This window comes from Somniosus microcephalus, chromosome 16, assembly GCF_052327205.1.
Source record: "Somniosus microcephalus isolate GS21.2 chromosome 16, FLI_Smic_1.0, whole genome shotgun sequence".
Taxonomy (NCBI): domain Eukaryota; kingdom Metazoa; phylum Chordata; class Chondrichthyes; order Squaliformes; family Somniosidae; genus Somniosus; species Somniosus microcephalus.
Window position 1 is genome coordinate 72355388 of NC_141002.1, and position 23908 is coordinate 72379295.

The 23908-nt window shown below is 43.5% G+C and overlaps 1 protein-coding gene across 1 annotated transcript in view; it reads right to left on the minus strand.

The window, feature by feature from the left end:
- The window catches only part of LOC147106269 (uncharacterized), a 31560-nt gene extending 19316 nt beyond the window's left edge, over positions 1-12244 (minus strand). The window contains exons 1-6 of the mRNA XM_086009238.1: positions 11272-12244; positions 9121-9211; positions 8374-8434; positions 3860-4112; positions 2894-2995; positions 2581-2713 (exon numbers count right to left, since the gene is read on the minus strand). Of these exons, the coding sequence (XP_085865364.1) occupies positions 2581-2713; positions 2894-2995; positions 3860-4112; positions 8374-8434; positions 9121-9211; positions 11272-11276 (645 nt within the window). The 5' untranslated portion in view covers positions 11277-12244. The remainder of the gene's footprint in view (positions 1-2580; positions 2714-2893; positions 2996-3859; positions 4113-8373; positions 8435-9120; positions 9212-11271) is intronic.
- Between the last annotated feature and the right edge of the window lie 11664 nt (positions 12245-23908).

The window sequence follows — 23908 nt, forward strand, 5'->3', positions numbered from 1 at the left end:
GCACGTCAGCGCATTAGGAAAGCCACTATTTCTGCTGCTTGTGCAGCCATTGCTATAGTGACATGAGGGATGGGCTAATACATTAAAAATTTAAAATTAATACAAACTGCATGAATAGATATGCCTCTTTCAGCTCACCTTGGGCTTTTGGATTGTTTGACGATGCATAACCGTGTAACTGAGTGACACTTCTGAAGTGTTAATGCATTATAATGCAGTTCTTTTATATCCCAGTCAATTCTGACAAGTAATTTTTTATTAAATAGAGTTTGTACATGACAAACTAAAAGCTTTCAATTAATTCTACCGTAAACAAACTTGCAGAATGGGCATGTAAATGACAAATTATTTCCAATATATATATAAGTGTGAGGTGGTGTATTTTGGTAAGTGGAATAAGGAGGCAACCTACTCCTTGGAAAATAAAAGTCTAAATGGGGTAGAGGTGCAAAGGGATCAAGGGGTATAGATTCACAAATCATTAAAAGTAGCAACGCAGGTTAAAAAAGCCATAAAAGTGCAAATAAAGCACTGGGGTTCATTTCTAGAGGAATGAAATTCAAAAGCAGAGAAGTTATGTTAATACGATAGCAAAATACTGCAGGTGCTGGAAATCCGAAATAACAACAGAAAACGCTGGAAAAACTCAGCAGGCCAGGCAACATCTGTGGAGAGAAACAGAGTTAACGTTTCAGGTCGAAGACCCTTTGTCAGAACTGAGAAAAAAGCAGGAAATGAAACAGATTAAAAAGCAAGTTTGGGGGCTGGGAATTGGGGGAGGGGATGAAAGAACAAAAGGGAAGGTCTGAGAGGTTAAGAGATGTTGTTCTGGACTTATGGACATTTTACATGCAGATAGCACCCTCTGGTGGTGGTTATTGTGTTAGCAGTGTTTGTATGCAGCAGAGGTCAGTTGACCTTTCTTCCTGTTTGACCCAGGAAGGAGTTTTCCCAGAAAGAACCTGACTTGAGTAATGGAGAATTCCATGAGGGATTTGCAATCCAGTGTAATCTGATCTCATATGTTAGGCCATACGCAATATCTGTGAGTATCTTTGTTTGTTAACATGATAGCAACTTTGTCAGTGTAGTATTTTGACAATACTATGTTTATAAGAAGTAATAGTTGGTATTTACAGAAGTACAGTCCAAATGTTAGTTAGTTATACAATTAGTCTATTCTACTGTTGTAAATATGTTTATATCTTATGTAATATCTAATGTATATTACTCAGTTTTATGTACAAAACATATTTTGTCTTTGTTTACAGTTTCACAAATTTGTTCAAGTAAAGCTTCAAACCAGCAAATCGGCTTCGAGGAATTATTTGAATAAGTGTTTAACTTGCTGGATAACTAGGTAGGAGCACGTCTAGCGAGGCCAGTACAGATATTCAAGGCGAGACGAGATGGTAATAGGACAGGTAAAGAAACAAAGGATGGCTCTAGATGAAGTGTGAAATGCGTTGGCAGAATGAAAGACAGCTGCCATGTGGGAGAGAAAAAAAGGAAAAGGCACAAACCAAAAGTGTGGATAAAAAATATATAAAAATGTTAGGGGCCAAGGTTATGATCTGAAATTGTATAGAACCTTGTCTGATTGTCTCAAATCATGAGACAGTGGGGTGGCAGTATGGCATTACTGTATATATGCTTTTAAGTGGTTGCTATTGCTGTCGTTGTAAAAGTTGTTGTTTTAAAATTTGCTAATGGACGAAAAGGTTGCGCTCAAAGGAGTTTGTGGCCCGCTCAGTACAACATTTTTTTTTTTTTTTATAAAAAGAGGGAACATTGCCCCTGATGCTTCGTCAGGTCATTTAAACTGTCCCAGAATAAGCGGACATTTGGGCTGCAACTTGAGCAGTGCAAGAACGGGCCAGAAACCCCGGTGATTCATTTGAAATGCAGATAGTTCCAACTGTGTGTAGAATCGACTTTTTGAAAAATTGAGTATTAAAGTAGCAGTTAGCGGTTTCATTTGCAAGGCTGTGTGCAGAGTGGGAATAGCCCAAGTGGTAACACAACACATTCTCATAGCTTGGTATAAAATTGCAGTTGTTGGAAACAAAATCACAACATTAAGGCCAGAAAATCATGGGATTTGTCACGCTTCTCAAGCTGCAACAAATCACTGGCCCTAGTCATAAACCACATTAGAACATGTCTCCACATCATCTCAACAGTCCATTCTGATACTACACAGAATGAACACTTAATGCATTCATATGATATTCCTCTGTTTTAACAGAGGAATGAACAGAAGAATGTCATATGAAAATTGTTAAAATAACACACTCATCTGATGAATAATAAAACAAAAGTAGAATTTTCTATTAAAATGAACTTACCAACATAAGAAAACTACTAGGCACTTGGTCTAAGCGTTAAACAAAGCTTTAATCAACTGTTTTACAACATGGAGGTCTAGTTGTGTCCTTCACTAGTTCCTGTTAAGAATGTCCTGCGCAAGCTGGGCCCGTGCCCGAGTATTTATACTCTCCCTGGACAGCGCCACCCCTAGGCTGCTTAGTATTATTTCATAAGTCTTTCTTTCATGAATGACTGATTCATGTCACTTACCTTCTGGCATTTGGTTGATAATGGTCTATGGCATTGTTGCAAAGTTGAACTATCCCCTTCATCATTATCTCCTAAGCCAGTACAATTTGGATTTGTATATGTTGATTGTTCTGCTGAATTTTGCAGAATTTTCCTGTAAAATATATAAATAAACAGACCTTTTTGTAGTCTTCCACTCAAATTGTTGTTTCCAATATTTTAAAAGTGAAACTATTAATATTTGCTTCATTTACATATGAATTGTGTCCTTAGTGCGTTGAGGTACAATATGCAAAATCTGGTCATGAAATAAGCAAAGCTGAAAAGTACAAACCTGATTGTGCTGGATTCCAATACGCAACATTTTCTTCCTTTTGTATTTCCTATACACTTTTCGTTATCTTCCATATTACTACTGTTCCTATTCCTGTAGCCTCTGAAATGAGTACAAATGTAACAAAAAGTCAATAACTACTTACTATACACTTCACTTTTGACAATTCCTGCTATCAAACTAAAATCAACCATATGCAATAATTTTCTCTTTCCACATTTTGAAAGAATAGATCACTTACTTAATGTACTTCATTTAACATTTATTTGTAGAGTACCTCATAAAAATATTCGATTTTATGAACTCTGCAGTAAATTCAAAAAGTAGAATATTTAATTTTAATTAAAATATGCACCATGCAAATGAATGCTTTTAAAAAGATTAAAACAGTTCATTGTCAAGCTATATGCATCTCTTATTATTTCACCAAAGCATCTGCAGTTTTTATATGCTCAATTTAGTTACCAGAACTTCATCTATTAGACTGCTGCTTGTTACAGCTAGGTTGATTCAACAAAACCTTAACCTTAATAATTGAACTTTTTCCAGTCATGGAATAAAGTACTTTTCATAAAAAGTCCAGTGAACAACTTTTATTCATCTGTTAATCAACCTGGTGTTGAAGAGTCTGTACCAATGGCAGTAATGTTGAAAAAACTTCTAACCTTTTCAGTGACTGAATTTTTGTTTATGGCTGTGTGTAGTTTAAGCATTCAGTTAAGGGAAGTGCGTATTATTGTTATTGTGAAGACAGAATTATTCCAATTTAATCATTGAGAAAATAATGAATTTTGATATTAAAGGAATACTCCAGGATGAGCCTTAATGCTCTCATTTTGATGTTTCCTGCTTAAAGGAAAAAGGGTAATCGTCCCATATATTTAAACACTCCAAATAGGGAAATAAAATGTTGAAAACTCTGATAATATTTTCAGATTAGTAAATGTAGCAATGGAATTCTCCTACCTTATTACCAAAGGGAGATTGCTGGGCACAGATATATTGGACCTTTGCCATTGAAATCCATTCCATTTAAGAGTTCCCTTCCTTTCCATAAAGAAGTCAACAATAGTAGAAAATGGCACTTCACTTTCTTTTACACCAATCTCTTGAACGACTGCACAGCTGATTTTTGGAAGATGTGGAACTGACGATTGCAGACATGTTCTTGTTTCTCTAACACCACTGAGATGCTGCTTTGACGTGGCCAATAAGTCATCTAAAATACATATATTTTAAAAAGTGAAATGCCAATTTTGAGTTTATTATTCCTGCTTGAAAACATACTTTCTTCTCAACTTCCAAAGGAATTCAAAATTGGTGGAATTTTGCCCATTACCTTACCAATAAATTGAAAATTCTGTCTGAAGTATTTTTAGGCAATATGTTCTCAGTAAAGGACTATACTGAAAGGACTTTAAATATTGGTATATTGTTTCCTTTGTGAAATCCCTTACTTCTCATTTAACATTTTTTTAATGTTTTACTTTATATTTAATAATCAGTTTGTAATGTATATAATCTACAAATCCCAATGATACTATCTGTGTGCCCCCGATCTGTGGTTTAAATACTGACGAAGACCACTCTGGAGAAAGTGGTTGATTGTCAATGCTGACAGTGAAGTGTATGTTTAGGTTCCTGCTAGGGTACCCTAACCAATATCATCGTCAATACAAAGCATCTGAGCAAGGTAAATAATGTCAGGGGATTTTGACATGATGAACTCCATCAAAATGAAAAATTGCATTCAGCAGTTACTCACTTTTGCATTGCTGGGGTCTTTCTGTTGCTTGACCCCTTTCTCAATGCTACCAGCCATTTTAATCACAGTGACTTTATCCAGTCTCAAGCTGGGCTGAAGTAGGTCACAGAGACAGGGTGGGGCAAGGCCATGAAGGAATTTAAACACAAGGATGAAAATTTTACATTGGAGCTGTTGGGGAACCAGGTGACAATATAGGTTAGCAAGGACAGGGGTGATGGGTAAGCAGGGTTTGGTGTAGGATAGTATACGGGTTGCAGTAAAGTTTAGGGAAGGTCGAGAATGGGAAGCTGGCCAGTAGAGCATTGGAATAGTCAAATCTGGAGGTGAGAAATTCATAAATGAGGGTTTCAATAGCAGATGGGCTGAGGTAGTGGTGGATATGGGGATGTTACGGAGGTGGAAGTAGGCGATCTTCGTAATGAAGAGGCTATGGGGTCGGAAGCTCAGCATGAGGACAGATAGGATGCCGAGGTTGCAAACAGTCTTGTTCAGCCTGAGATAACAGCCAGGGAGGGGGGTGGAATTGGTAGCAAGGGTACAGAGTTTGTGGTGGGGCCAAAGACAATGGCTTTGGTCTTCCCAATGTTTAACTGAAGGAAATTGAGGATTGTTCAAAACTGGGTTGAACAGACAGCGCTTCAGAGTGAGCTGGTAATGGAGTGAAGTGGGAAAAGAGAGAGAGTAAGAACTTTAAAAACAGGAATTTAGTGAATAGGAATTAAGTGCAGAAGGGAAAGGAGGTGTTAAGTGTACTAGCTGATATTATACAGAAGTAGAATAAGCTAGCTAAACCTAAAAATGTCTGCAGGGGAAGGGATAGCGATGTGTCATTCCTGCAAGATGTGAAATTTTGAGCAATAGGCAAACATGGCTGTGTGAAGGGTCACCAACTCATATTGCTCAAACTCAAAATCTAAGAACTTGAAAAGGAGATGGAGACAATCCAGCACATATGGGAGGGAGACGAGTTTACAATGGGAGAGTTTAAGAGGGTTAGCATACTGATTAGAGAGAGAGAGCAGTGGAAGCAGAAAGATGGGTGAATATACAAGAACAATAAAAGGCAGGAAGGGAAGATTACAACAGGAGTTCTCAGAGCAATTTATGCTCTCAAACAGATTTAAAGCTTTAGCTTACTGTTGGGAAAATGAGGACTCTGGGCAGGCTATCAAATAAACATCAATGGCACCATTAAACAAGAGATGGTTCAAGGAGGGGGAGATTAACAATACAGTTAGGAATGCAGTAGTGATAGGGGATTCCATAGTAAGAGAAGCTTACAGTCCTGGATGCTTTGTTGCCTCCCAAGTACTAAGGTGAGGGACATAGTGCATAGACTGAAAAAGATTATACAAGGAGAGCGACCAGTTATCATGGTCCATATAGGAGATAATGTAGGTAAAGGCCTAAGGTCCTGCAAAATTAATTTAGGAGATTGGAAACAAGATCAGAAGCAGGACTTCATAGATGGTAATCTCAGGATTGCTTTACCAGCCATGCGCTAGAATAGTGAAGAACAGGAAGATTAGGGAGGAGCAACTCCATGTAGAGATTTAAACACAAGGATGAGAATTTTTAATTTGAGGCATTGGAGGATGGGGAGCCAATGTAGGTCAGCAACCACAGGAGCGATGGTAAGCAGGACTTGGTGCGGGATAGAATATGGGTAGGAGAGGTTTGGGAGAGCTGAAGTTTTTGGATGGCGGAGAATGTGATGCCGGCCAGGAGAGCATTGGAATAGTCAAGTCTGGAGGTGGCAAAGGCCTGGATGAAGGTTTCAGCAGCAGAGGAGCTTAGGTAGGGCTGGAGGCGGCCCATGTTACAGATATGGAAGTTGCCGCTCTTTGTGATGGAGGGGTTCGAAGCTCATCTTGGGGTCAAATAGGATGCCAAGGTTACAAATAGTCTGGTTCAACTGAATTAGTGGCCAGGGAGGGGGATGAACTTGGTGGGAGGGTATAGAGTTTGTGCTGTGGGCTTAAGAGGATGACTGTCTTTCCAATGTTTAACTGGAGGAAATTATGGCTCATCCAGGACTGGATTCTGGACAAGCAGTCTAACAACACAGAGGCTGTGAAGTTGTCGGGAGGTGGTGGAGAGGTAAAGCTGAGGTTGTCAGCATGCATGTAGAACCTGACCTCACATCTTCGGATGGTGTCACCAAGGGACCACCTCTCCTCCTTTAAGATGATCTTTAAAGCCTACATCTTTGACCAAGGTTTTAGTCACCCATCCTATTGCCCTAGGGGAGTTATCCTCGGTGTCCTGGCCAATATTTATCCCTCAACCAATATAACAAAAGCAGATTATCTGGTCATTATCATATTGCTGTTTGTGGGATCTTGCTGTGCGCAAATTGGCTGCAGCGTTTCCCACATTACATTGACTCCACTTCAAAAGTACTTCATTGACTGTAAAGCACTTTGAGACGTCTGATGGTCGTGAAAGGCGCGATATAAATGCAAGTCTTTCTTTCTTTAACGTCTCCTTCTTTGGCTTGGTGTCAATTTTTGTCTTATTATGCTCCGGTGAAGCACTTTGGGACGTTTTACTATGTTAAAGGCACTATATAAATATAAGTTGTTGTTGAGAAGGGAACCAAGGATAGTTCCTTGGGGGAATCCAGAGGTAACTATGCAGGGGCGGGAAGAGAAACATTGCTGGAAATGGTCTAGCTCTGATTCAATAGGCAAGGGTGGAACCAAGCGAGTGTAGTTCCATTGAGCTCTCCAATGGAGGAGAGGCGTTGGAGGAGGAGGGGGATGTCAACCCTGTCAAAGACTACAGAGACACCAAGAGGGACAAGGAGGGATAGTGATAGAGGTGGCTCTCATGACTTCAATGGAAATAAAAATCGGAAGAAATGTAAAAAGGGCTGCCGACTTGCTATCACCCGTTTTACACTATCACACAAAGACAAGATCTACCCGTGTCTTTTAGGGTTTAAATGTGCACTTCATTATAGTATAAATGAATTCACTGTTGGCATATGGTTCTATGTATTTCTCTCAATTACCAATCTATTCTCTATTGTGACTATTTCAGATTAAATCAGTCAAAAATTGTATCATAAGTGCTTAATTAATAATGAAAGAAATTCTGAAAATAGCATCAGAATGGGGAAGCAACAGATCTGGAGGAATTCCTTCAGGAGAAGTGACAGAAATATTAGATTTCCATTTTGATGGAAAGCTTGGAAATTGTCACAAAATGAAAACTGCAGTCAAAATCCATCTCATCAAATTTCTGACAAGCATGAAAGTTTTCCATCACAAAACATTTGAAAATTGTCTCCATATTTTCTGAAACTGACATCTCTAATCTACATGCTTTGACATAGAGTTTATGCAAGTTATTTCACCGGCACTTTTTTGTACCAGTCAGCAGGTGTCTGTTGTGCTATTGTGACAATTCACATCAGGTGAAGATTTCTTCTGTGCAAAATGTGTAATGAAGTCATAAACCTGTTTTATTATTTTGTTACACGGAGCAAATCTTCCCTCATCAATTGTTCGTTACTCTGACAACCCCTTAGAAATTTTTCACAAAAACGCAAGAAAAATATAAGTAGCTGGTTGAAGGGCACTTCTCCATGCAAGACTAGCTTCAGTATGTGTGTGTACACTGGTTGTAAACCAAAATAAATCCATGTTCATTAGATTTGTAATTCATCCATCTGCTATTCTGTATTTTCATAAACTTTTAATCTTACCTGTTATTCTCAATATTTCCTGTGATTTTATTGATGGTCTTTTGTGCAATGCGACAAGATTCTGTGAATATATGTTAAAATTTGAAGCTGTCCATAACATTCAAAATAAAAAATGACAAGCTTTAAAGATTTTGAAACATACAACCAACAAGCTCAATAAGTCAGGTACATATATTTATACTGACAAATATAATACTTTTAACATTGTCCCACTCTGATATCTAAATATACTGGAGGCAATATACATATTGTCTCACTTTAGATCAGCTGCAGTATAAAAAAACTATCTAGGTGATCTGACGTCCTCTATTCTGATTATTTTCTATCTAGAACTAGTCTGTTCTGAAGTTATAGTTTCGATCTCAAAGTTGATTGCTGAGTGAAGTTTAGCCTCCACTAAGCCAATGAGTGGAGTCCAGGTAATTCTGCATGGAGAATTATTATAGTACCTCATCCACTTTTCAAGGAGCCACTATTTTATTGTGACAGACAGCATAGAAGCTCAAGAAGTTACCGATGGTAAACCAGAAACAACATTTCTCATTAAAATTCTTTATCACATTTCAGTGGGAGAAACATCATATTTAGATTGTTACAAAAACAGATATTTATTCTACCCAAATTAACAAAAAATAATGGATTGATTCTGAAGATAATTACTATCCTCTATACTTATCCATTCAATACAGAAATGCCAAAGTTATGTTTTTATTATTTCACTTTTAAAGTTAATACAGAAGCACTTACAGACATCTCCCTCTGAAGCCTTTGTTCACTGGTAGTTATTAACTTGGTCTTGTACAGTGTCCCCATGGTGCCAACTCTCTTTTCACCTTTTCTTGAAATAGTCAAACAAATACATTGAAAATCCAATTAACATATCCCACAGTAATTCAGTGAGTTCTGATGAACATCAGCAGAATTCAAAGATACGAGATTAGAGGTTCCATGATATGTGCATATAGGTGAGAACAATGTGTAGTAGGATATCGATCCGACTTACTTCGTATAATCATTCCCACCTGAAATTCCAGGTTTATCCCGGATTATGGGCAGGAATTTAACTCAGGAGTTGGGTTGGAGGCGGGACTACAACTTTCGGGGTTGTAGTCCCGCCTCCATCGCGATGTGGCCAATCCACACGATCTCAACTTGATTGACCTTGTTGAGCCCGCCCAGCGGACTCAGCAGGCCAATTAAGGGCCACCTGGCAACAGGTGACATCACAGACTGAAATTTCATGGGACAAGAACTTTTGACAGATCAAATATCAGCGTTTCACAGCTGTTTGAAGCTGTCAAACACTGACAGTCTTACTTCTAACCCGAGTCCTTCTCCACAGACTCAGTTAGAAATCTCTCCTGCACAGAAAGCTGAAGGCTGTCACTTTTGACAGTTCACAGCCATTCTGCTTTCTGTACCGGTGAGATGAGGGACTCCCGGAACCTAAAGGAAGGCAGGCTGAAAAGGTAAAAGGTATGTAAAACTTATTTAATCACTTTAGACACACCAAACACACTTACCTTTGCACTCATGCACACATCACTCTCCTGAACACCGACATCTCGACCCCTCCAAGTCCTTCAACCCGACGGCCCGCCTCCTCTAACTTGCCGTAGTTTGGAGCCATCGGGAATCCCACACTTCAACATCAAAAATAGGGATTAGGCTAAAAACTGCCTGTTAACTACCTGTTAACAGGCAGTTAATTGGCACTAATCCTTCCCGCCTCGGGTAGGCGGGTCCCAGTGCGGGGCGGGTACCCGCCTCCTTTGAAACTGGCATGGAGGTGGGTTTGGGTGCGGGAAGGGGTCAGGACCCCGGATTTCGGGATTTTAACCCCCCCCCCCCCCCCCCACGCCTCCAATCCCGACTCCACGGCACAATGAAAATCCTGCCCTATATGTTCGTATTGAGCCCAGGCCACGTAATGGACTGTCTCTGGTTGTTTGCACACAGTACAGCACGATTTCCTGTTCTGCTGCAGTTATTTAAAGGCATGTAACCATTTTGGTGATCCGTTGGTCTTGAGCTTCTCCATCCAATCATTAATGTAAATTAGCAACAGTAACAATCCCAATACTGAATGCTGGGGAACTTCAACAATTACTTACATTTATAAAGCGCATTTAACATAGTAAAATGTCTCAAGGCACTTAACAAGAGCAGCATCAATAAAAAAAACATTTTTTGACACCAAGCCACAGAAAAAAATATCAGGATAGATGACCAAAAGTTTGGCCAAAGAGGTAGGTTTTAAGGAGCACCTTACAAGAGGAGAGAGAGGCAGAGGGGTTTAAGAAGGGAATTCCAGAGCTTAGGACCAAGGCAGCCGAAAGCATGGCCACCAACGGTGGACCAAGGGGATGCGCAAGAGGCCAGAATTGGAAGAACACAGAGATCTCGCAGGCTTGTAGGGCTGGAGCAGGCTACAGAGATAGGGAGGGGCGAGGCCATGGAGGGATTTGAAAACAAGGATGAGTATTTTGAAATTGAGGCGTTGTTGGACAGGGAGCCAGTGAAGGTCAGCAAGGACGGGTGATAGGGGAACAAGATTTGGAGCGAATTAAGATATGGGCAGCAGAATTTTGAATGAGCACAAGTTTACGTAGGATGGAAGATGGGAGGCTGGCCAGGAGTGCGTTGGAATAAACAAGTCTAAAAGGTAACAAAGGCATGGATGAGGGTTTCAGCAGCAGATGAGCTGAGACAAGGTCAGAGTTGAGCAAAGTTATGGAGTGGATATGTGGTCGGAAACTCATCTCGGGGTCAAAACACACCAAGGCTGTGAACGGTCTTGCTCAGCTTAAGACAGTTGCCAGGGATGGAAACAGAGGTCAGGGAATGGAGTTTGTGGCAGGAACCAAAGACAATGGCTTCAATTCTCCAAATATTTACTTCATTCAGCATTTCCACATATATCATCAGTCCTCTAACAAGCACACTGGGTTGTCAGCCCTCCCGGATTATCCTGGAGTCTCCACGAATCAAAGATTAACCTCCTGGACACTGCTGCAAGCAATCTGGGAGAAAAAATTATAGGGGCATAAAAAAATACATTGGAGATGGGGAAAGGCTATTTGACAGAAAATAAAGAATTATAAAATCAGGTAACGAAGAGTCTATTCACGTTCCAATTGGCATGGAAAGCCGGTGCACTGCAAGGATGAACAAGTCAGGCAACCAATGGCTGGACCATGGAGGAGAGCATGGTTGGAGGCGAGAGGCTGTGTGATGAAACTTCCCAGAATACAAGCAGGAGTTGCAACCCTAGCAGCTACTGCTCTTACCCTTCGGACAATTTCTTATCCATTTTACCTTAAATCATAACCCATTTTAAGCAGCACCCTTTCATGCAAAACCTTATGTGCAGGCTTTCTGGAAATTGAACTACACCTCTTCATAAGGCTTTGGAGTCCACTTGAGATGTCACTTCCTCAAAAATGTTGGTGATTGATCAGGCTCCTTGAACCCATGTTAGGTTACTCTCAAATTTATTCCTGATCATCCAATCCAGTATTTTACTTGGTACAGTATTGGTGCGAGGCAGATGAAGCTGTATTTGTCAAGAGTCTGTTTTGTCACCTTTTTATAAAAATGTGTGCCATGTTAGTTTGTTTTAAATCTAGCAGAATGTTCACAGCTAGAGTCTGTCAAAATTCATCCCTTGGCTTTCTTAGTGCCCTAGGATAAATACAATTGATCCCTTGAATGCTTAACATTTTTTCAATACTATCAATCTCCAACCCTCCACCCAAATGTCAAGTCGCAGTCACTAATGTAAATTAGCAATGGTAGGACTCCCTACACCGATCCCTGGGAAGCAGTGGTATTACCATTATCTGATGTGCTTTTTAGAATATTACATAATAATAAATGAGTCATTAGTGCTTGCAACAAAATATCATGTACTTTGAAGGCCATTTTGTGGCTGAAGTTACACCACCAAATAAAACAGAATATCTGATCTACGTTTGAGCTAATTTAAAGGAAACATAAAAACTATGAATGAACCCTTCTTGTATCCAATTTGTGTGCTTGATTCATTATGGACTGCAAGGAAAATATCTCATTCCCTACCCCGATTTCAGAAATGTACCTATCTACAATTATTACTCATTGTAATTAATTACCAATATTTATGGAAATAATTTTCTAGCGTGATATCAGTGTTTAGTTTTTCTATATCAATATTTATGGAAATAATTTTGTAGATTAGTTTTTCTACTGATACTGCTTTAAAAGAATACAGTGTGCAGTGTTGGGCTGATGTAACTTCTTTGGTAAGTTAAATACGCACTTGATTGTCCACAATATCCTCTGCTGCGGAGCGGTACAATGGAGGTTCGCACCCACAGTTCCACATAGTGATCTCCCTATCTCAGCCAAGCCATCAACAGGATATACTCATCGAATACCAAATGTTGTCCTGCAGAGAGGAAAGGAAAACAGGAAGTACCTCCTAGTAGTCGACTGCAGAGTACCACTGGCAGAACCTCTGGATCAAGAACCATTTGGAAGACCTAAAGCAGAGATAAGTTGTATGAAATATGTTAGAAAAACAAAAAGAAAATATAGATTGTTGGTGTTGTGCTAAATTCACTGTCCAGTTTGTAACTGGGCCACTTGGACCACAGAGGAGCCAGATTTGATTGCTGGTCTATGCTGAGTTAGCTGATTGCAGCTGAGGTAGAGGTAAGGGTTCTACAATTGGCCTCGGTGCCCATGGTCTACAATTCACCTCAGTGCCCCCCAGATAATGAGGGGAGAAAATCAGCCAGATCTCCTGCCTCTCTTTGCTTCCTGATGATTCCTGCTGCAAAATGCACATTGATGGATGATGATAGGATCTGGCTCAACTGTGGTGTTCTCATAGTGCAATAGCTTTTTGTCATTTACGGTCTAGGCTCACATATGGGGAAAGGCCATATATTGGATACGAGAAGGGAATCAAGGGATATAGGGATAGTGCAGGAAGGTCGAGTTGAGGTAGAAGATCAGCCATGATCTTATTGAATGGCGGAGCAGGCTCGAAGGGCTGAATAGCCGACTCCTGCGCCTATTTCTTATATGTGGATGAAAAAGAGAAGAGAGGCTACCGCTCATGGAACCATATCCCAGCATAAGTCAGCACCTTCAGGAGAGAAGAGGCAGAAATTTAAGGGGCAAAAAAGCATTTCTATTACAAATGCAAAAACTTTTTCGGCGGCGGCGGGGTAATAAAAGAGGCAGCGGGGCCAGGAGAGGCCTCAGAGCAGCGGCGGCAGGCAGCGAGAGGCGGGACCTGTGGGAGACTCGGCGGCGGCGAGGTAATAAAAGCGGCAGCGGGGCCAGGAGAGGCCTCAGAGCAGCGGCGGCAGGCAGCGAGAGGCGGGACCTGTGGGAGACTCGGCGGCGAGGTAATAAAAGCGGCAGCGGGGCCAGGAGAGGCCTCAGAGCAGCGGCGGCAGGCAGCGAGAGGCGGGACCTGTGGGAGACTCGGCGGCGGCGAGGTAATAAAAGCGGCAGCGGGGCCAGGAGAGGCATACCAAACTCCAGTCTGCGAGCTCAGAAGTTGCAGAGAGGTAAAAAGTAATCGGGGTGTGACGTCACCAGGGAGCAGGTAAGTGATTGGTTGGTGAGTATTTCTCTCTTTTCATTACAAGCTTGATTTCTGTGGTGTTAAATTTCTAGGGGCTCTGTGTTGTAGTGAGGACAGTTGGTAAATAAAGCGCCCTAGAGTATACCTGTAACTGGGGTATTGAATAAATTTATAGATTAATTAAAGGAGTACGTCATGGCAGGAGAGCTCAGACCCGTGTTCTGCTCCTCTTGCTCTATGTGGGAAGTCAGGGACGCTGCCAGTGTCCCTGGCGACCATGTGTGCGGGAAATGCATCCAGCTGCAGCTACTTGTAGACCGCATTGTGGCGCTCGAGCTGCGGGTGGATGAGTTTTGGAGCATGCGCGATGCTGAGAGGGTCGTGGATAGCACGTTTAGCGAGTTGTTCACGCCTCAGGGTAGGGCTGCACAGGGGGTGACCATCAGGCGGAGCAACAGAGGCAGGCAGGAAGTGCAGGGGCCCCCTGCGGACATCCCCCTTTCAAACAGGTATACCAAGTTGGATACTGTTGAGGGGGATGACTCACCAGGGGAAGGCAGCAGCAGCCAGCTTCCTGGCACCAGGGACGCTTCTGCTGCTCAGAAAGGGAGGAAAAAGAGTGGGAGAGCAATAGTGGTAGGGGATTCTATCGTAAGGGGAACAGATAGGCGTTTCTGTGGCCGCAAACGTGACTCCAGGATGGTTTGTTGCCTCCCTGGGGCCAGGGTCATGGGTGTCACTGTGCGGCTACAGGGCATTCTTAAGGGAGAGGGTGAGCAGGCAGAGGTCGTGGTCCACATTGGGACCAACGACATAGGTAGGAAGGGGGATGAGGTCCTGCATCAAGAATTTAGGGAGCTAGGTAACAGATTAAAGAGCAGGACCTCAAAGGTTGTAATCTCTGGATTACTCCCAGTGCCACGTGCTAGTGAGTATAGGAATGGGAGGATAGAGCAGATGAATGCGTGGCTAAAGAGTTGGTGTAGGGGGGAGGGTTTTACTTTCCTGGATCACTGGGCCTGCTTCTGGGGAAGGTGGGACTTGTACAAGTCGGACGGGTTGCACCTGAACCAGAGCGGGACAAATATCCTTGCGGGGAGGTTTGCTAGCACTGTTGGGGGGGGTTTAAACTAACTTGGCAGGGGGATGGGATACAGAGGGGAGCTGAAATAGGGGGTGATGTGCTGCCAATTATAGAGAAAAAAACAAGTCAGCTTGGTAGACAGGGCAAATATACAAGGGCAAGGCTGGATGGCATCTATTTTAATGCAAGGAGTCTTGCAAATAAGGTGGATGAACTGAAGGTGTTGATAAACACATGGGAGTATGATATTGTTGCTATCACGGAGACATGGTTGAGGGAGGGGCAAGACTGGCAGCTCAATATTCCGGGGTACAGAATCTTCAGGCGAGACAGAGGGGGGGGTATAAGGGGAGGAGGTGTAGCAATATTAATTAAGGAGTCAATTACTGCAGTAAGGAGGGATGACATATTAGCAGGTTCCTCTAATGAGGCCATATGGGTGGAGCTTAAAAACAAGAAGGGGGCAAGCACTTTGCTGGGAGTGTACTATAGGCCTCCAAACAGTCAGGGGGAGATAGAGGAACAGATATGTAGGCAAATCTCAGAGAAATGTGCAAATAATAGGGTAATAGTAATGGGGGATTTCAACTTCCCCAATATTAACTGGGATAGTCAGAGTGTGAAAGGCACAGAGGGTGTAGAATTCTTAAAGTGCATCCAGGAGAGCTTTTTGAGCCAGCATGTAGAAGGTCCTACAAGAGAGGGGGCGGTACTGGACCTAATTCTAGGGAATGTGGCCGGCCAAGTGGAAGAAGTGCTAGTAGGTGAGCACTTTGGTGACAGTGACCATAATATGGTGAGATTTAAGGTGGTCATGGAAAAGGACAGGGATGGGCCGGAAATAAAGGTTCTAAATTGGGGGAAGGCCGATTTTAATAGGATAAGGCAGGATCTGGCCAAAATGGACTGGGATCAGCTACTTGTAGGAAAATCCGCATCGGAGCAATGGGAGGCTTTCAGAAGGGAGATTGAGATCATACAATGGCAACATGTTCCCGTAAAGGTCAAGGGTGGTTCCAAAAACCACAGGGAACCTTGGATGTCAGGGGATATACGAGAATGGATTAGAAAAAAAAGGAGGGCTTTTGGCAGATACAAAAGGCTAAAGACGGAGGAAGCCCTAGAGGAGTACAAAAAGTGCAGGGGGATACTTAAAAAAGAAATTAGGAGATCAAGGAGGGGCCATGAAATAACACTGGCGAGCAAAATAAAGGAAAATCCTAAGATGTTTTATAAGTATATTAAGGGTAAGAGGATAACTAGGGAAAAAATAGGGCCCATTAGGGACAAAAGTGGCAATCTGTGTGTGGAGCCGGAAGATGTAGGAGGGGTTCTAAATGAATTTTTTGCATCTGTTTTCACTATGGAGGGGGACGATGTAGACATAGAAATAGGGCGGGGGGACTGTGATATGCTCGAACACATTAACATCGAGAGGGAGGAGGTATTGGCGGTTTTAGCAGGCCTAAAAATGGATAAATCCCCAGGCCCGGACGAAATGTATCCCAGGCTGCTGTGTGAGGCAAAGGAAGAGATTGCGGGGGCTCTAACACACATATTCAGAACCTCTCTGGCCACAGGGGATGTGCCAGAGGACTGGAGAACCGCTAATGTAGTTCCATTATTCAAGAAGGGGAGTAGGGAAAAACCAGGGAACTACAGGCCAGTGAGCCTAACATCAGTGGTGGGAAAATTATTGGAAAAAATTCTGAGGGACAAAATCAGTCTCCACTTGGAGAGGCAAGGATTAATCAGGGATAGTCAACATGGCTTTGTCAAGGGAAGATCATGTCTGACTAATTTGATTGAATTTTTTGAGGGGGTGACTAGGTGTGTGGCTGAGGGCAACGCAGTGGGTGTGGTATACATGGATTTCAGTAAGGCCTTCGATAAAGTCCCGCACAGGAGACTGGTCAAGAAGGTAAGAGCCCATGGAATCCAGGGTGCCTTGGCACGTTGGATAAAAAACTGGCTTAGTGGCAGAAGGCAGAGGGTGATGGTCGAAAGTTGTTTTTGTGACTGGAAGCCTGTGGCCAGTGGGGTACCACAGGGATCGGTGCTGGGTCCCTTGCTGTTTGTGGTCTATATTAATGACTTGGATATGAATGTAAAAGGTATGATCAGTAAGTTCGCGGATGATACAAAAATTGGTAGGGTGGTAAATAGCGAGGAGGGTAGTCTCAGTCTGCAGGACGGTATCGATGGGTTGGTCAGATGGGCGGAACAGTGGCAAATGGAATTTAACCCAGAAAAGTGCGAGGTGATGCACTTTGGGGGGACTAACAAGGCAAGGGAATACACAATGAATGGTAAGACCCTAGGCAAGACGGAGGGTCAGAGGGATCTGGGTGTGCAAGTACACAGATCCCTGAAGGCGGCGGAACAGGTGGTAAAAAAGGCATATGGGATACTTGCCTTCATTAGCCGAGGCATAGAATATAAGAGCAAGGAGGTTATGATGGAGCTGTATAAAACACTGGTTAGGCCACAGCTGGAATACTGTGTGCAGTTCTGGTCGCCACACTACAGGAAGGATGTGATAGCTTTGGAGAGGGTGCAGAGGAGATTCACCAGGATGCTACCAGGGCTGGAACGCTTCAGCTATGAAGAGAGACTGGGCAGATTGGGTTTGTTTTCCTTGGAGCAGAGGAGGCTGAGGGGGGACATGATTGAGGTGTACAAAATTATGAGGGGCATAGATAGGATGGATACTAAGGAGCTTTTTCCCTTAGTAGAAGGGTCAATAACTAGGGGGCATAGATTCAAGGTAAAGGGCGGGAGGTTTAGAGGGGATTTGAGAAAGAACTTTTTCACCCAGAGGGTGGTTGGAGTCTGGAACTCACTGCCCGAAAGGGTTGTGGAGGCTGGAACCCTCACAACATTCAAGAAGCATTTGGATGAGCACTTGAAATGCCATAGCATACAAGGCTATGGACCAAATGCTGGAATATGGGATTAGATTAGACAGGGCGTGATGGCCGGCATGGACACGATGGGCCGAAGGGCCTCTATCCGTGCTGTATAACTCTATGACTCTATAAGTAACTCAAAAGATTGAAATACTATAGATTAAATTAGGAATACATATATCATCTTATTATGATTGCACTTTGCACAAAAATACCAGAGAAGCATCAATCACAAGTTATGGACAAATAAATAGAAGCAAAATCTGTTAATCTGCTCTACAATCAGTAACTCATTGCAGCAGCAGGTAAAACAAGATGCAATTGTCACAATTATTATATTTATTTCTGATTTTAAAAAATGCTAATCGAATAAGATTGTTGATGCTAAAACCCAAACATCATCCTCGATAGCCCCTTTTCAATTGAATAATAGTTTATCACTGGGCGGTAAAAAAAAAGATACATTCAAAGCAGTGAGAGATGATGCTTTTGGTGTGGCAAAGGAAAGGACACTTTTGTCTGTAAACGATGTCCACTGACCCCAAACCTTCCAGTTCCCATGGAATCTCAGCAGTGGCCGGTGCAACCAAGCTGACCTTCCTTGCTGCTTAAGAGCCCGGTGCACAAAGCATTTGTTAAAAGCTAACCACATTGATCGGAATTTTATGTCTCAAGTACATTTATATAAACTTTATTAATTTGTCATTCAGCATTTTGTTTAAATGAAATAGAGTAATTTTATGGGCAATATGAAATACTTAGCAGCATGATTTAACACTGTCCCACTCAAGCCTTACTCAGCAACCATCCTTCCATTCAGCTCTCCCCCCGGGGTACTTCTTTCGCCCGGTTCAGTACTGCACACAGGGCGGCACAGCCCTTTAATCTCCATCACACAAGACCCTTCTTACTTCGCCAGCACTATCCCGATTGCAGAACTGGAGTCCGTTTAAGGTCTTTCTCCCGAATCCGGCCGCATGTCATCTCATGCAATGATCCTCTCCAACACTTTCACACAAGAAAATAATGGCAAAAGGCGCCTCAACTTCACCGCTCAACTTTAATGTGCACAGAGTCGGCAAAAGAAAATCAACTCTCCCGGCAGATTAGTTTTTCCTAAACAAATTTATTCTCAGTCCAGAGTATCGCGAGAGTCCATTGTGACTGAATGTGGGAATTGTGGTGCTGACCCCGGGAGGTGAAGGGAACAGCAGCCGCCCCCCCACCGAGCTCCTGGGGGATGGGGTGGCACTGTCACAGCCTACCTCCCGCCGAGAAACACACGGTGCCTCCAGTAACCACAATCATTCACTCAGCTGCACTCACCCACTCTGCAATTGTTCATTGAGCTCCGCGAACACACTACAATCTCACTCTCTAATATCATTCATTGAGCTCCACTAACTCACATTCTACAATCATTAATTGAGCTCCACTAAAACACTCTGTAATCATCGACTGGACTTCTCGGGTAACTCCAGCCACTCACGCATTACAATTATTCACTGGCTCCACTGGCAGCTAATCTAACTCACCCTGATTTTAAGGGGCTGCACTTGAACATTCCCACCACCATACAATCTACAAACATTAACCCGGCTCCCTGAAAGTACTGTACGATCTCACTATGCCCCAATAACATACATTCTATTACGATAGCAAAATACTGCAGATGCTGGAAATCCGAAATAACAGAAAATGCTGGAAAAACTCAGCAGGCCAGGCAACATCCGTGGAGAGAAATTAGAGTCGACGTTTCGGGTGAACCCTTTTTCAAAGTTGTTGTTTAACATACATTCTATACTCATTCGCTGGATTACACGACAGCTATGGTAGCTGTCTCATTAGCCTCCACTGCTCAAGTCAGTCACACAGTATAATCACTTACCAACTACAATGCATATTTAGAAAATGCAGGCCTAGAAATTGGGTTGGGGCGCCAAAGTGGCGCAAAAGTCGCCTGAGCGCAGGATTTAGCGCAGCGATCGGAGTGATACCGATCGCCAGAAATTCAGTTTCAGTGCCCCTCGAGGGAGACGGGGCGAGGCTCGAGGCGCTCCGCGTCCCTCTTAGGGCACTGAAACTGATTATCGCAGCGCAACGTGCCGCAGCGCCACATGCTGCGGCACGGCACGCTGCGGTACTGCAGGCCTTCCTCCCACTGTTAAGGGGGAGGTGCCTGCAACAGCGCGATCCCCGCTCACGAGTGCCGGCAAATGAGCCCGGCACCAAGGAGAAGTGCCGGGCTCTCGGGAAACAGCCGGCAATGCCGCGGGGGGGTTGGTTAGGAGGCTGGGAACAGAGATGCTGGCAGGTGGCTGCCGAAAAAGCGGCCGCCCCGCACCTCCACCTTAACTTGCGCCGCTGTCGGCACAGTAAGGCCCCGTGAACCGGGCGCGGGTAGCGAGCGGCGCAACTGCGGCGTTCGCTACCAAATATCGCGAACGGGGCACGAATGGGGTGCTGCGCACACCGATGACGTCATCGGTGGCGGCGCAGCGCAAATGCCTAACGCCACCATTAGTGCCCCTACTGAATATCGCCGGAGACGCAGCCAGTGGCGCTACAGCCACTGACTGCCTCTTTAGGCGCTAACAGGTGGCGCTACTCACCCAATTTCTCCTCCGCAGTCTTTAACGTGATAGGTGCTTTTGAAGTTTGTTTAAAACATAAGAATATTGTTTAAATTACTAAGATTGAAGACGAGCTGGATGGCCTACTCCTGTTCCTTTGAAACACTGGCAGGTGGAATAATACAGCAAATATTGCCATTATTGTACAATGGGGAGGGTGTGAAAATGGATTAGATTTAGATATTGCACTAATAATTGCTGCTACAGTTAATTTACCTACTTAGCCAAGTGTCAGCTTTGCTTAGCTGGTAGCTTGTCTCTTGGCCTGGCTTCATCAGTTGAGAACATAATCGAAGCAGACATCCCAGTGCCGTATGGAGGGAGAATTGCATTATCACACATGCCATCCTTCAGATGGAACATTAAGCCTAGGTGCCAGCTGCCAGTTCAGGTAAATGTTAAAAAGCTTGGGGATAATTTTCAACGACACCACCTGGATGGTAACCTGCTGTAGTGGTAAATGTACCCATTTTAGAACCCAGTTGATTTTTATTCAATTGCTGCTTGTGAAAATAGTTTTAAGAGACCTTTATTAATGGGAACATTTGAAAACATATTTCTGCACCGGTTCTCGTGTTTTTTTCTACTGTTGCCATTCAAATGTTAAGTAACCTTTGGAGCAATTGTTTAAACATTAATTTTTCATCTAATACCCTAACAAATATCACAATACATTTCCCTAGTGGAATCCTGCTGTACTTGCTCTTTTTGAGGAGGATATAGCAGGATGGCAGGCAGTTCAGGCTGCACCACTGGCACTCTGTACCCATCCGCCGATACCTCATTGCCCCAATTTGTCAGTAGGGTAATTCACAAGGAACACCATGACACAGTTGTGTTGACAAACATTCACTACAAGCCCACTGACTCCCACAGCTACCTGGACTATACTTCCTCCCACCCCGCCTCCTGTAAGGACTCTATTCCATTCTCCCAGTTTCTCCGTCTCCGCCGCATCTGCTCGGACGATGCCACCTTCCATACCAGTGCTTCCGACATGTCTTCCTTTTTCCTCAACCGAGGATTCCCCTCTACTGTGGTCAACACGGCCTTTGACCGTTCTATCTCCCGCACTTCTGCCCTCACCCCTGCCCCTCCCTCCCGGAACCACGATAGAGTTTCCCTTGTCCTCACCTTTCACCCCACCAGCCTCCACATTCAACGGATCATCCTCCGCTATTTCCGCCACCTCCAAACGCATCTTCCCCTCACTTCCCTTCAGCATTCCGTAGGGACCGCTCCCTCCGCCACACCCTAGTCCACTCCTCTATCACCCCTTCCCCTTCGCTCGGCCCCTTCCCGTGCAAGCGCAGGAGATGCAACACATGCCCTTATACCTCCCCCCTTTCCCCTGTCCAGGGCCCCAAACACCACTTCCAGGTGAAACAGCGATTTACTTGTACTTCTTACAATTTAGTATACTGTATTCACTGCTCACGATGTGGTCTCCTCTACATTGGGGAGACCAAACGCAGATTGGGTGACCGCTTTGCGGAACACCTCCGTTCAGTCCGTAAGGGGGACCCCGAGCTTCCGGTCGCCCGTCACTTTAATTCACTGCTCCATTCCCACTCAGACCCCACCGTCCTCGGCCTCTTGCATTGTTCCACGGAAGCTCAGCGTAAGCGCGAGGAACAGCACCTCATCTTTCGATTAAGCACTTTACAGCCCTCTGGACTCAACATAGAGTTCAACAATTTCAGATCATAATCTCGGCCCCTATCATATATATATTTTTTATCCACTTTTTGTTTGTGCATTTTTTTCTTCCCTCCCACATGGCAGCTGTCTTTCATTCTGCCAGCGCAATTCACACTTCATCTAGAGCCAGCCTGTTTCTTAACCTGTCCCATTACCATCTCCTCTTGCCTTGAATATCTCTTAATGCCTCTTTACTTCTCCTGCCTTCCATTCTATCACATGTTCTTTCATCCCCTCCCCCATTTCCCAGCCCCTAAACTTGCTTTAAAATCTGTTCCAGTTCCTGCTTTTTTCCAGTTCTGACAAAAGGTCTTCGACCTGAAACTCTTTCTCTCCACAGATGCTGCCTGGCCTGCTGAGTTTTTCCAGCATTTTGTTATTTCAGATTTCCAGCATCCGCAGTATTTTGCTGTTGTACAGTTGTGTTGAGTGCTGCAAGGTGATCTGCAGACAAAATCCCCCAACGGTATAGTACTGCCACCGGCTCTCAAAGACACAAGTGCTGTTAACTTTTATGCACCAGGATCAACAGCAACATAAGCTGTCTATAGATGTATTAAACATCACCTATGCTTGGGCAAGCAATTTTAGCTCCTTCTTACAACAGTGACTACACTCCAAAAAGTACTTCATTGGTTGTAAAGCACTTTGAGATGTCTGGTGGTCATGAAAGGTGCAATATAAATGCAAGTCTTTTTCTCCATGGAAAACAACCAGATCTATGAGGGCACTGCATTTCCAAATTAGCAGATTTCCCAAAGGTCCAGGGAGTTACAGTAGACACCCATGTGACCCTTCATCTTCCCTGGCACAATGCCACTACCTAAATGAATTAAGGTGCGGCTTACATGACCATCAGCACTGTATTATACAAGTCAATGAGCACTTGCCAGGCAGCTGCTTTGATGATTTCATTTTAAGGCAAATACTGTATCACCCATATTTGACCCACAAAGGAATCAGATTTTTAAAATATTAATTCTCAGGATGTAGGCGTCACTGGTAAATGCTGAATTCATTGCTCATTCCTACTTCCCGAGGTGGTGGCAGGCCGCCTTCTTGAACTGTTGTGGTCGATATGGCGACGGTGCTCTCACAATGCAGCTGGGTCGGCAGCTTTCAGCCAGTGACACTGATAGAAGAGCGATAAATGTCTAGGACAGGATGATGTGTGACTTGGAAGTGATTGCATTCCTATGGACCTGCTGCCCTGTCCTTCTAAGTGGTGGAGGTTAGGAGTTTGGGAGGTGCTGCTGAAGAAGTGATATTGTTGCAGTGCCTGCTGTAGGTAGTGTACACTGTGGTAGAGGAGGTAGATGTTTCGGGTAATGGATGAGTAAGTGCTGCAATGCCTGAAGTGCCATTTTTTAGATGAGACAATAAACGACTCCATGTCAGTCTGTCCAAGTGGATGTAAAAGATTCCATAATGCCAGGACTAAGGAGTTTTTCTGTGCCATGACCAACAATCCTTACTTCAAGTACCATCACCACAAACAAATCAGCCAGTCATTTATCTAATTTTCTGGTTGTGGGAACTTGCTGTGCACAAAACTAGCCCCCATAATAAGTGTCTATATTTCAACCTTAAGTCACTGGTTGTGCAGTATTTTAGAACATCGTGAAGA